Here is a 13,816-nt window from a genome sequence, read left to right as displayed (position 1 = left end):
AGCTAGAGGAGTTGCGGAAGAGGAGCTACTCGAATCCAAGAAACGCAGCGGGGGGATGAGCGCTCAAATTTCAGTACGGACCGAGGAAAAACCACTGGCTATCAAGTTCAAAGATGCTATAGGCAGGAAGTTCTCTTTTCCATTTGAGTTATGCAAGACATGGAAGGTAGGTGATTTACTATGCTCATGACTCTCACCTGTTTCTGGTTGCTTTAGAGTTGGAAAAGATCTGGCTGTTTTGAAGAGCATCATATTTATCTTCTTGATCCAGTCATATTGATCGGCACCCTCAAACTTGTTGGCAATTTCTAATCTTCTGCCCTATATTATTCACGAAACATATTTAAACATCAAACGCGTCATTAAGCTCCGAACTAATAGATTGGCAGACTATTGAAGAGCTTATCAACCAAGCCTTTCTCCACGTAGACGTTATCGGCGAACACGTCCAGCAAGGCCGTTACGATCTCGTTGGGCCTGAAGGCGAAGTTATACTTCCGCAGCTCTGGGAAACTGTAATTGAGCCTGGTTGGGAAATTAAAATGCACATGTGGTTAATACCGGGACAACCTTCGCAATCCCTAGGACCTCATAGCAGACCCCCGCAGACCCCGCAGCCCCTAGATATGACTAGTCCGCTGGTGGTGGTGACAACTCCTCTCACTAAGAAAAAGGCCAAGAAGGCCAGGGGGCCTGTGCATCCTTTATATATGTACGGTTCGGGACCGAGAAGTAGGTGGCTGTCGTCGGCACTGCAGCAAGACACGGGTTTAGTAGATACTACAGCATATCCAGTAAGTGCAAAGCAAGACCAGGAAGCTTTGGCTGGTCAAGGGTTACGCTATGATGAAGACTACTACGAGAGTCAGAATAACCACGAGAGTGATAACTACTACGAGTTTGTTTCACCTGCCGATTGTAAGACCCAGCAGCTAACAGCTTGACAGCAATGGGCTCTCTGACAGTGAGGATTTCAGCGACTTCACAATGCGATCCAACATGGCGCGTGCTGCAGATATGGACTACTACGGTCGCGGCGATGAAAGACAGAACTCTAATATTCAAGCGCACACACCAGCCATGTCATCGAGACGTGCAGAGATTGAAGCGAAGCGTGAAAAATCGAACGCGATGAGAGACGAACGGGAGAAGAGGCACCAAGATCAAGGGGCGAGAGTGGAGGCTTTGAACCAAGACATCTCGCCTCTCAGACTACCATCTACTGTAACTCTGGCTGGCGAAACATCGGAATCAGACCAAAAGATCGACACATTAACAACTTTTGATACCACGTATGAAGCTCCAACTACCGATACCAAATACACAGATGATATCACCACACCACCCGAACCACAAACAGCACCACCACCCACCAGCTTCGCCAGACTCAACTCCGGGCCCACGCCACCTCCCTGGCCTAGCAGGCGTCCAAGACCTCGCAGAAATCCCGCTACCTCCTCCACCACGCCAACCCCTCACTCTCCTCCCCCACCACCCCCTTCCTGGGCCGTCCCCACCAGCCTCACCATCTCGAACTTCCCAGCCACACTCACGGAAGACCAGCTCGACGACCTCCTAACAGACCAGAAACTGCCCCTCCCCCGGATCTACGAGCACCAGCAGTCCCATCAATCCGCTTATCCTCCAAGCGTAGTTCCTGCCCCTCTTCCACCTGGGCGGTCAGCTTATATGCCTCCTGCGCCTCCGCCACTGCCAGTGCCTCCCGGAAGCGCGTCATCTCCTGCCGATGACTGGGGAAACATTCCCGCAAGATATCCATCGGCTGCTCAATCATATTCTCGCTACAGCCATACTCCAGATTCTGATTTATCTAGGCAAAATACCCGGCCTTCCCTGCCATCTTATGATACTGATCACAGCTCTCGTCATAATTCGCAAAACCGCATTGAGAGATATCCGTCCTCGTCTAGTCAATCGTCAAACCAACTTCCTCCAACGCCTCCAGCGCCTCCACATCGATCACCACAACGAACAGATACTGTTGGCCGTCGTCCTCTTCCCCCGCCGCCACCACAGGAGTCAGGCAGCGATGACTATTTCAGCCAACCGAATGGGAACAACTATGTTAATCAGGACGAGCTTTTTGACCAAATTGAAAACATTATTAATGTTGCAGGAAATAACCCGGGCGCGGCCTCTCATAGCCCAAGCATCCAAATCAACCAGCGTCCTGTTAATGGGAACGAATCTCAGTTATCTTACCATGCTCCATTAGACCAGCATGGCTCTGGGCATCGGAATGGTGGTACCATAAATGGTCATTTATCGCCTTATCTGGCCCAGGAAAACTATAATACTAGTGATGAGAGTGATATCGAAGCAGCAGCAGGTTTAGCTGCTATGCAAATGGCGGAAGCACAGGAAGAAGCTGATGAAGCTCGGAGGCGCAGCGGAGGCAGCGGGCTATTCAGCAGCTACACGTCCCAGCAACCTGTTCAACAATACAGCACCCTGGAGGTCAATAATGAACAACAAACCAGTGCTAGCGACAGTGACTATGTCCCCGTCGATATGGGCTTGTATGGTGGAAGCTACGAACCTCACTTCTCTTATGGTGGAGGACCCAATCAATTGGCAGCTGGGTCCAGCAGCTTAGAAAATCATAGCCAACCAGTCTCGTCTTCTGGTTCACAGCGAAGATCTAAAGCCGCCAGCGATGCCGACGCGTACGATTATCCAACTGATCCCATACATCCTTTCCCCCCATTTTCAGCAAATGCAACGTTTGGCACTGGAGGGCTCTCGGAACCTAGTGCAATCAGGCAACGGCTGAGCTACGACGAGGGTGACGAGATTACTCTGACCGACACGCAAACCGCTGCTGCTGGGGAGCCACCGGACATGTTTTATCATCCAGGAATGTCTGTGCGTCGCCCTCTACCCCCGCCTCCAGCTAGTGAACAACGCCGGTATCACAGGCATGAACGGGAAGTCCACAAGCTGCACGGTGGAACTAAGAAATCTTTCTTCTGTCCTCATGGTGACTGCAAGCGCAGCTCAGGCTCTGGCTTCACGCGGAAAGAGAACCTAACGGGGCACATCCGTCGCGTCCACCGGAGAGTGTCCGCATCTTCGGATACGGGCCTGTCAAGCTTGAAGCGCGAGGATGGTAGAGATGAGGTTGCTCAGGTGGAGCTTATAGCTAAGGAGAGGTCGGAACCTCCGAGAGCAATGGCTAAGTCTAAAGAGGAGTGGACGAGGAAGGACAGTGAGAAGGAGAGGGAGAGGGAGAGGGAGAGGGAGCTAGCAATGGCTAGGGCCAGGGCTAAGGTGGAGAGGGCTAGGGCCGAGAAGAGACAGATGACGAGGGTGAGAGCTGAAGAGGTGGCAAATGCTAGGGCTGAGGAGATGGCGAGAAAGGGAGAGTGGATGAGGAAAGACGGTGAGAGAGAAAGCAATTCTGACAAGGATGACGATGTGGACGAGCTGTTGCATAAATGGACGACACTGTACACTGTTTGATACTTGGGGAGATGGAGATAAAATGCAATGTACTTTAGGATGAACGGGTTACGTAGATATTAGTATACAGACCAGTAAAGAAGCGTGCAGAGTATTCGATAAGCTCATTAAGGCCACTACCATGCTCAGCGTAAAACAACTAACACCGAGAATAACGCATCCATACCTATACCCATTCCAACTATGAATTAAGCCCAAACTCGCTAATGCAACGTCCAATGCAATTCCAATCCAAAACAAACCGCTAAACTGAGCGCCTCCTATACATCTTCTCAGTTTCCACTTCAGATCTCCCTCATTCCTCCCCACCTTATGATGCCCCCTTCCATCCTCAACCCTCACGCCCTTCCCCGCAGTCCCGCCCTACCCCTTTTTACCCAGGCACCAACACCACATCCCGACACAGCACAACAACCTTCTTAAAAAACCTCCTCCACTCCAACGGATCCCCACTCGCCTTGACAAACCGCACCTCCACCAACTCCCCCCCCACCCTCTCAACAACCACATGCCCATTAAGCCCCTGCTTGCGCCCATCGACAGTCTTAACCCTGATCCAACGCTCCTGCCACTCCGCATCCTCCGCATCGCCATCCCCAGAAGCGGAAGCAGAAGCAGCAGCAGAAGCAGGCACGGGAACGCCAAGCCTATGCAGCGCCTCGGCGAGCAGCGGCAGCAGCAAGCGCAGCGGCAGGGGCGACAAGAACCGCGCGAGCGAGTGCGCGGGCACGATGTCGGCGAAGTGCCGCGCCGCCTGCGTCAGCGACAGCGGCACGCCCGGCTGCGGCGTGAACTGCGACAGGCACGGGTCGTCGGACAGGCGGTCCAGCGTCTCCTGCGACACGGGCGCGATGTGCGAGTGCGGATGGGAGACGGATGCGACGGGCTGGGATGCGCTGAGGCCGTCGTAGAGGGCTAGGCGGGGTGGGCGTTCCCAGTCGAAGGTGGCATCGGGGAGGGGCGTTTCGGGCTGGGTGGAGGAGAGGAGGTGGGGGCGGGAGGTGTCGGGGACGGGTTCGAGGTCCATTGCGTCTGCTTCGCCAGGGGGAGACTGAGCAGAGGCAGACGCCTGCTGGGCCGCGGCGACCTCGGCTCCAAAGTCGATGCGCAGCGACGAGAGCATCTGCGTCGCCAGCCCGACCGGATTCGCCGACGTGCCTGCAGGCGACAGGTACGGGTTCCGGCGCGTGAACCACGGATGCGTGCGGATCTCGTCCAGCGAGAAGCGCGTCGCCGGGTCCAGCTTCAGCATCCCGCGCAGCAGCGAGAGGATGTCGGCGGGCAGCTTCCGCCACAGCTCGTCCGTCGTGCGGCCGCCCGTGTCGACGTACTCGCGGAACTCGTCGCTGCACCGCGTCGGCTCGTCCCACGGCGTGTTCCCCACCAGCAGCACGAACAGCACGACGCCGCACGACCAGATGTCCGAGATGTTGGCCGCGTAGCCCGCGTCCAGCACGTCCAGCCGCCGGCTGCGCCGGCCCGAGATGATCTCGGGCGCGATGTACGGTGGGCTGCCGCAGACCGTGTTGCAGAGGCGCGCCTGGCCGTTGCGGTGGAAGAGCGCAGCGAGCCCGAAGTCGGCCAGCTTGAGGTCACCCTCGGCCGACAGCAGCACGTTCTCGGGTTTGATGTCGCGATGGGCTACTCCCTTGGAGTGCATGTAGCTGACGGCCCCAATCAGCTGCGTGAAGTAGAAGTGCGCCACGTCCTCGCCGACGCCCTCGTCCGCCTCGATCTTGTCGAACAGGTCGCCGCCCTCGGCTAGCTCCATGGCGATCCACGTCCACACGGCGTCTTCGCCCGAGCCGACGCAGTGGATTATGTTTTGGTGCTTTCCGAGGTATTTGTGGAGGGTGATTTCCATGGCCAGCTGCTTGGGCGTGAGCCGGCCTTGCTTGAAGGCATGCTCTTTGCTAATAAACTTAACGGCGATGACGGGTTTTGGGGCGTTGGGAGGACATGCTTTTCGTATTCTACCAAGGCCTCAATTAGCATAGGAAGAGCAGTTATGCTTGTGCTGGATATACTAACGAGGCGTATGCTCCCTGGCCTATTGTTTTCGATATAATGCGGAATGGGAGGTTTGTCGGTAGTGGGAGAGCTTGAGACTACAGAAATGGTAAGTGGGAGGTATGCGGACGTAGGCAAGCAGGGAATTGAGATTTTACCCCTGGGGGTGCAGCACCCATTTCTGCGTATTCCAAGAGCCACAATGATACTTTTTAACTGTATACTAATTTATTGCATGGAGTCGGCAGGAGAATGTCAGACGCGTGGCTGAGGATGTCGTCGCGTGTAGTCGAGATTCTCACAATTCCCCCGAGGAGCGTAAACACCAGAACACCTGAACACCCGAACACGAACGCGAGGTTTGTTATCGCGATAAGGAAAGGAAAGAGTAGGACGTGCTAAAGGTCACGTGGAAATAATACGGCATACCCTTTGCAGTTTGCAATCAAAAAAATCAATTTTAAACTTTTCTTTGGTGACACGCCTGTGCACGTTTCCTCGGTTCCACTCACCCTCCACATTCTTTGTGCCTCAATAGTGCTCGCACCTGCAATATCGGCGAACTGCCACGAATACTGTGACTAACGTCTTCGTCTATACCCATGCTACTTTGATAAGCCTAATTGCCCACTTGGATAATGGATAATTGAGTTGCGACTAATGTTGAGCTATCACATCACATTCGCTTCCTCAAACCCTGGTAATCACCCAGAGCATCACACCGCTATTGACACCAGCTATTCTAGCCTTAGCTTTATCATCCAGTTCCTGTGAATTATCATACAACGCTACGCTACTTTTGCCCCATTCCCATTGGTGTGAAAGATTCCCGAAAAATGCAACTCTGTGTGCCATCATATCATCTGTGTTTCCAATCCTGTACGACGCCAACAAAAATTGTCGACTGTTCCAACTGGAAGGAAACCATATGAACAAGATGGAGTAGTAAGAGTAATAGTGGTAGTATCAGTAGTAGTAGCAGTAGTAGGGAATAAAAACCCTAAGCAAAGTTGCCGCCAAACTGACACGAGAATGCCGGAGGTGGTGGAGAGTTTTCCCATACCCGAAACGCCAAATCTCTACCATGCAATGTTTCAACCCAAAAGAGCTATAGAAGACAAGCTAAAGAAAAAGAAAGATCCGAGCAAATTTTCGGGCGAGTGCCCGCTGTCGTATGCGGCTCTGGAAGAGTGCTGAATTAAATTCCGAATGTCAAGCAAAAGAAAAACCCTCATCCAAGGCAAAACACCAGTCGTCGCAAACCGCATGGCTGTAACTGACCAAACTGCCAATTAGACCAAAGGGCCCAGATATCGTCGTGCAATTGAGAAAATGGATGCCGAGTGAATAAAGACAAGCAACAATCGCCTGGCTCAAGTGCTATGCAATAGAATAGGCAACCCAATCTGACAAAATGCCCACTGCCCGTAATTGGTATGATAAACGCTTTCGTCATAGAGGGAAATGGCCACATGTTGTGTCGAATTCGGGAAAGTTACCAAAGGAACCAGATGGGAGTCGACGTCCCACCAAGGAATATCTATCCAACAACCACTATGGAGAAGATCGGGATGCTGAAGTAGGGAAGCCGGACAGAGCCGAATCTAGATTCCGCTCGCGGAGTTGCGGTGCGTACTTGGTAGCCTTCGTGAACTTGGGCACTGAATCCTGTTGCTGCTGTTAGTGAAAGTACCTTGATGAATGTAAGAACGCCAGCTCCTTACACTAGCCATCAGCTTAAAGATTGAGTTCTGTGCCTTGTCGAACAGCGCTGCGACCTCATCGAGACTCTTCAACATGGCCTGATCGTCACCCACGGCACGAGTCATGCGACTAGCGAGCGAAGTACGCAAACTGTGGTCGATGTTCAGTTCGTTGGGAGAGCCTGGCGCAAGGAACGCGTTGTACAAGCCTACGGCTGATTAGCATTCAAACATCAGGCTTGTCCAACCGAGAGAACCTACTGTATGCAGCCGCGAGAGTCTCACGAATAACCTCGACTTTAGGAGTTGGGCTCGCCTTCTTGGCAGCGTGGTATGAATTGAGGAATTCTTTGACGTCCAGGTAGAACGACAGATTCTCCTCGCAGTGGCTCTCCTTTAGAAACTCTCGGAATAGCAAGCGAAGAGCGGGATCACGAATGATCACTGCCATGCGGTTTCCATTCGAATCACGAGCTGAGCCTTCACGCACCTTTCCACCGATGCTCTCGCCGTTGATCGATCCTTCAGGACTAGTCACCCAGCCCGCAATTCGCTCGCCATGTAGAGTGACGTAGTATATGGCCGATTTGGACGCTACAAACTGAGAGTTGCGGCCGTACATTTCGATGGGTGCCATGAGCCCGTTCTCGATGAAGTTGTTGGCCACCTCATACGTCTCGCGCTTGTCAACCATCGTGCAGCAATCCATGAGCCAGTCAACCGTGGCTTTGCCCGTGAAGGTATAAGGGTAGATGCGGTCACCAATCTTGCGCTCGCGGATCATTCTGACCCCAACGTCGCACTTTGAGAACTCGTGAAGAGAGTCTGAGTCCGAACCTGACGCATCACTGTTGGCCTTTGAACCCACAAACCTGCGGAAGATAATCTCAACGGTGGCCTTGTCATTGTTGAGTTTGTCTGAATCGGGCTCTCGCTCCAAGATGACAAGCTGCCTCGGGTTACGGTTTGAACTGATGAGCGAGCGCACGTGGTCTTGCGTGATTCCATTCCTGTTGCAGAACCGCTCGAGGATGTGAACTCCCTTGGGAGTTAGCTGCCATACAGAGCTCTTGCTGGTGAAATCAGTCTTGCCGTCCACGGACTCAATGAAACGGGCTTCAAGGAACTTTTGGCACACGGATCGAGCCATTTCCTTGGCCATGGAAAATGTCGTTGTGGTCGTTGTCGTTACGACTCTAGAGGCGTCCTTAGGGTCGGGCATACGATTCGATTGGGAGAACTTGAGAGAGCCTAAGTTGGTAATCGCCTCTTCAGTCGTGAACGAGTGGTCGATCCTCTGAAACCGGTAGCGGTGCGGATTGAGCGGTAGCGAGACCATAAGAGTCGAGAATAGATCCTTGAAGTCCTAAAGAAATTAAAAAAAGTTAGCTAGTCTATTTAATGCCAAAAAGAAGTGCAAATGCAGTCGTCCGCTTAGCAGGCCAGGACTTCTGGCACAGTTGGCATCGCCACATTGTCTTGTTCTCCTCCCACCAGGAGACCCACCCGCCCTCGATTCCGGCCTGGTAAATTAGCACCTCATGGAAACGCTCCATGCGCGCTGCTTCCTACTGGGCCAGGAGACCCATTGTCGTGAGTGTTTGAGCGGCTTCCATGGTTGAGGCCGTTTGTGGGAAAGTGATTTGAGGAGAAAAGAGGATGGGGGAGCGAGAGAAGTCATCCAGAAATTGCTACAGAGGTGAAGTAGCCAGGGTTGTGTGATTCACCTCACACTCTATCATCACTCAAAATTCCAGGAAAACCAGTCCAGTCCCTGGAACCATTCGGAGCAGGGCCAATTGGATCAGTAATGCAAAAATTTCTACTCACTCTTGTAAAAGGCCGCTCATCATCCGTCATCCGGAGCAGGCGTGACGATGTTTGATGCATCTTCTTGTCCGCCACAGATGAAGCTTCACCTCGCTGGGTTTTGTGATCAATTTTCGAGGGGGATCGAGCAAGCTTCCCGCGCCTGTCGACAACCGGTTTTGTTTGCGCTTCGCTCAACGTTCTATTTGGTGTACCAGCCGTCGTTGGTGGCGTCAAATGATTGTAAGACAGGCGTGCCGAATCTGGATTCCTCTGCGTCGGTGGGTGCACCTCTACAGATGGCAAACCCGAGTGAGCAGAATTGTCGCGTGAACGCAGCTCACGGTTGGAGGGCCTTCCGAGGCTGGCTGAAGACGAGGATGAGAGAGGATTGAGCGGAGTCAGAGCGGCGGGAGCGTCGGTGGTGGTGGTAGTGGTTTGCGAAGGCAATGTTCCTGCCACTTCTGTCCGGGAAGATTTCCTCAACAACAACGGCAAGCGGCGGGACAGACGACGAGAATCAGGAGAAGCACTGCCAGAGGGTTTAGCCAGGACGCTATCTCGAGCTTCGGAAGAGAGGTCGTCGGTTGTGGCAAGGCGGCTTGCTGACCCGGCGGGTGTATGGGTGCCGTCGGAAGCGAGAGTGTTGAGTGAGCGGTCGAGCGGGGTGGGTTCTGCAGAGTCCAGTTGTTGGTGTCGTAAAGAGGTTGAAAGAGGGTGGAAGGGAGTAGTATACGGCATCTGAGCGGTAGAAGGTAGGAGCGTAGCGGAGGTCAAGGAGGGTGGGTACGACTAGCAAGGGTGTTAAGCTCCCTTCGATGAGCGAGGCTAGGACGCCTAAGACGCCGACGAGGGCTAAAAGCACCTGAGGGATGATCAAAGACACTCCACTAAAGGGAATAAGATCCATGGCGGATGGGCGACCACGAGGCATCCCTGCAGATCGGGCCTGTTGCAGGTAGAGTGAGACACGGTCGCCCGCGTCCCAACGACAAAGTCCGCTGCCATTGAAGCCTACAAACTGCCTGTCTACAAAGGCATGGCGCCGCCCGAACAGTCCCCAAGGAGAGCCAGAGCATCGTCTTCCTCTGCTCCATGCGCTCCCCGACCCAGTGCGCGCCAAGCAGTGGAATCGTTCCGCCAGCGTGGTCGCCGCATGTCTTGCCTGCCCCGTGGCAACCAGCAACACCCGCCCCAGCGCGCGTGGCCGCCGTTCTTAGCACGCCCGGCAGCGGCCTGCTACTGGCGCTGATTGTCCATTGATTGTTCCACCTTCTGCGCCCGCAACCCAGCCGCTGCTTCTGCTGATCGCCGGCGGAGGGCCTTGCAGCTGATTTTCTTTATTCCCATGATGCAGACGACGGCGGGAGTGCATCGGCTTGGCTCGTTCTAGGGCTGGCCGGTGCCTGTGCTTTTTGCTCCTCCTGTCTCTCCGCCCAGAAGGAATAATAAGCCGCCGTCACCTTGCTGCACGTAGCCGCCAAGTCCACGTTTTGTCAGGGTAGGATTGGGGAAAAAAGAAAAGCCAAGCGCTCTCTTCCTCTCTTCTTTCTCCAGACAAACGTCAACCAGGTTTCGGAAGCTGCACCGCCGTTTGCCTAGCTCTGAACCCCCCGTTTTTGTGTAACAGCCAGCTAGTGCACATCTGCGACATCAAGCCATGCCCTTCCGCACACCACAACAAGCGGCTCTGTCCAAGTCCCAGATCCCCAGCAGAATGTCTAATTTGAGCGCTGGGGTGTGTGAGAAGGCGATTAGATGAGCAGATGATTGCAGCATGTATCAGAGATGAACAACGTGCGCTCCACGTTGCACCCATGCTGAGATTATCTCCTTGAGCAAGGGAAAAGGCGAGACTGAAAAAGGCACGACCTTCTCTCATGCGCTACCCTCAGCGCCTCGCTCCCTCGCCAGCACACGGTCATTGGCCGATCGGCTCTCCTTTTTTTCTGAGAGCAACGACCACCTCGCAGCCGGCTCAACGTCTCGGGTATCAGCGAAATGGGCAACGGTGAGATGACGTAGCTATCTATATCCGCATTCGTCGAGACCCGGCATCAAAAGGAGCATGGCAGCGATGGTGGCAACATGGCAATGGGCATGGCAACCGCGGCGCAGTCACTCTTGTTCCATTCCATCAACGGCACTCAGAGCCCGCAGAACACGATGTTTTTCCACGGGTGTGACTGCCCCACTGCAAGACACGACACGTTGCTGCCGTCATGCTGGCTGGCTGCTGCGAGACATCAGGACCTGGAAGCAAGATCCAAGGAATGACCCTGCTTGCGTGCTGGGCAACCATGTCGTTGGACCCTTTTGCATTTCCGTCCCAGTCATCCCAGTCGTCACAGGCTGCCACCAGAGTGGATATCTTGCCAGTCGCATGAGCGTTAGTACAACCGGTTGGTCAGACAATCATGGTCCATCCAGGGGTAAACCCTGAGAGCCTGCTGCAGAGCAGCCGGGGAGCTTTCTGGGGAGCGTGTTGGCNCATGTTGGCGAGTGTTGGCGAGTGTTGGTGAGTGTTCGCGAGTGTTTCATCAGCAGAACCAGCCGACCCGGAAGCCGTTAGCACCGAAGGCGGACAGAACATTCCAAGTCAACAACATATGGCAAAAAGTGCTGTAAATTTCCGACTGCTGGCACGTGCGGTAGCTGCAAGAGCAAGTGCCCCCACGTTTCATTACCATTTAGGAAAGGGAAATAAAGGGGGGAAGTCCCTTGGCCTACCCTGCCCGCTCAAGACGAAACGCCTCTTCTCAAATCCCGAGATTGTGCCAGCTCTTCGAACCATCCAAATCATTGCAGCGACGACTGCACGCTGCCCGGCTTCGCGAAGAGTCGCCCGGGCGAAACGGCACCGTCCTCGTGTTCGCATGCAAGCAGCCATGCTAGTGGAAACCGCCCGTGCCCCATCATGCCCAGGTGCTGTCAACAGCAATAGTATATAGGAGAAGAGCGAGCGAACGAGCCTCCCGGCACCACTGGCCTCCGAGATATCCGCCGTAAGCACACACCCAAGCACGCCCAAGCGCACCCAATTCCGCCCACTCGCAACACTCGCAGCCAGCCCGTACAGAGCATCTGCACCAACCCGATGGTGACACTGATAATGCGTCGTAAGTGTCGACGGTTGGGATAGTCCAACGGGGCTGCCCATTTTGTTTTCTTTTATTTGATTTATTCGCGCTCTTGGCTCTCGTTCCGACCACTAGACGCCTCGGGTAGCCCATCTGCGAGCCATCTCGATCGTTTCCCGCCCTCAGCTGTCCAGCGAGAGGAATTTCCTCTGGTCTCGCAGATCATCCGCCGACTGGGCATCCCAAACTTTCACACCGAGTCATGTCTGCCCCTCAGATCCGTTAGTCGCGTGGGCCAAGGATAACAACACGTGGCAGCCCAATCCTTCCGCCATGAGCAACCGTAGCGGCTGCCTAGCGTGAACGACCGTCGCTAGCAGGGCTTGCTGTGGGGGAGGAGGCTGGCCCGAAGTAACGCCCTGCCATCCGCGGCAATCCCATGTCAAGCTTGCCAAAAAAAGCCTCTTTCTCCAGCAACCCGCTGACAAAGACGGCAATTTGCCTGCATGTTCTGGACCCATATTGTGCCACCACCCAAACCCTGTTCGGCTCGCTTTAGCCTTGATTCTTCTCTGCACGCGACTCCCTGCCCCGTGTGCCCAGACTTGTACAAAGTACTTATTGACTCCATACTGCCTCTTGTTAACGAGCGGGGCCGAAACAAATACCCCACAGCCTCCGACTCATGATTGGACCTTTGTGGCCTGATGTTATTCTCGCGACCATCCCATTGGCTGCCACCCTCCGCGGAGGGAAGGAGGGGTATCGTATGCAGTGACAGGTTTTTAGGTGATTGACATTATTGTGACAAGTTGGGTGCCGACGAGGCGGGCCTTGTCGCTACGAGCTTACAGCCTGTACAGATTCCGGTGTTCCCCCCAGTGTGCGCTCGACACACCGCATCCAATTTCGCCAGAAACTCGCCGTAGACAACTGCACTTACAAAAGGGCTGTCCAATTGCAAGCAGGTGTGTGCACTTGCAAGAAAGGTAAATTCTCTGATTTTTTAAGCTTAATTGTACGAGTTAAACTTGAAGTTCTCTAGTGTGTAAGAAAGCGAAATTAGGTGTGGTGTTGCGCGCACGCTGGGGGGACATGCGATGTCATGGTGGGATCGACAAGCAATGTCGCCAGGCTTGGTCGCTGCGGGTACCTCGCTGGGGAAAGCCGCCAGGACCACCCAGCATCGTCCAGCTTTCGAGACTGACTCACTACAGTCTCACAAGCGGCCTAGTTTGTTCGATTGTATAGTGGGCTATTAATGTGACAGCGATGTCGACTTTTCCCGAAATATTGTTTTGTGGCTTGGCCCAGAGTGCGAATATTAACCAACCGGCCCCTAAAAGCGACGAGCTTGGTATCGCGACGGTGCATTCAACTCCTGAAGCCGCTGAGACCCGATAGCCACCTGAATCGACGAAGATCGCCCGGCCGTACGCAGACGACTAGGGACGGCGGCAGTAACCCTGCGTCGTAGAAATCCCGAAGGATGGAAGTCCACCAACGCCCCTGAGGGCGAAGACCCGGGCGTCGCGGCGATTCAGTCAACTCTTGAAGCTTGTGATGGGCGACAAACTCATGAGTCGACGGAGATTTTCTGACCGTATACAGACATCTGATCGATGTAGGTGGCGTCGATCTCATGTGCCACTGACGAAGATTGAGAGAAGGCCCTGCCTATCACGCTTGGTATCCTCAATCAGCTCAGACCTGGAAGATACAGCGACGCGA

The 13,816-nt window shown here is 54.1% G+C and overlaps 4 protein-coding genes across 4 annotated transcripts; 2 read left to right on the top strand and 2 right to left on the bottom strand.

Annotated features, from left to right (window-relative positions):
• Positions 1-55: 55 nt before the first annotated feature.
• On the top strand, positions 56-944 carry K441DRAFT_576606 (uncharacterized protein; the record flags this gene model as incomplete). The annotated part of the gene is made up of 2 exons (XM_067644202.1): positions 56-166; positions 390-944. 2 exons carry the CDS (start codon positions 56-58, stop codon positions 942-944), a joined length of 666 nt encoding a protein of 221 aa, XP_067500574.1.
• K441DRAFT_227984 (uncharacterized protein) lies at positions 944-3,669 on the top strand. The gene has a single exon (XM_067640630.1). It carries the CDS (start codon positions 988-990, stop codon positions 3,481-3,483), a length of 2,496 nt encoding a protein of 831 aa, XP_067500573.1. The 5' UTR covers positions 944-987; the 3' UTR covers positions 3,484-3,669.
• A 187-nt stretch (positions 3,670-3,856) lies between these two features.
• Positions 3,857-5,672, bottom strand: K441DRAFT_679934 (Pkinase-domain-containing protein; the record flags this gene model as incomplete). Its single annotated transcript, XM_067651321.1, has 3 exons — positions 3,857-5,456; positions 5,515-5,591; positions 5,652-5,672. 3 exons carry the CDS (start codon positions 5,670-5,672, stop codon positions 3,857-3,859), a joined length of 1,698 nt encoding a protein of 565 aa, XP_067500572.1.
• A 1,375-nt stretch (positions 5,673-7,047) lies between these two features.
• Positions 7,048-9,086, bottom strand: K441DRAFT_576629 (Sst2-like protein; the record flags this gene model as incomplete). The annotated part of the gene is made up of 4 exons (XM_067644205.1): positions 7,048-7,161; positions 7,218-7,405; positions 7,458-8,562; positions 9,027-9,086. The coding sequence occupies 4 exons, from the start codon at positions 9,084-9,086 to the stop codon at positions 7,048-7,050; spliced, it is 1,467 nt and encodes a 488-aa protein (XP_067500571.1).
• Between the last annotated feature and the right edge of the window lie 4,730 nt (positions 9,087-13,816).

The sequence above is a fragment of the Cenococcum geophilum genome (genome assembly GCF_001692895.1).
Source record: "Cenococcum geophilum 1.58 unplaced genomic scaffold K441scaffold_42, whole genome shotgun sequence".
Lineage (NCBI taxonomy): Eukaryota > Fungi > Ascomycota > Dothideomycetes > Gloniales > Gloniaceae > Cenococcum > Cenococcum geophilum.
This window is presented reverse-complemented; position numbering and strand designations above follow the sequence as displayed.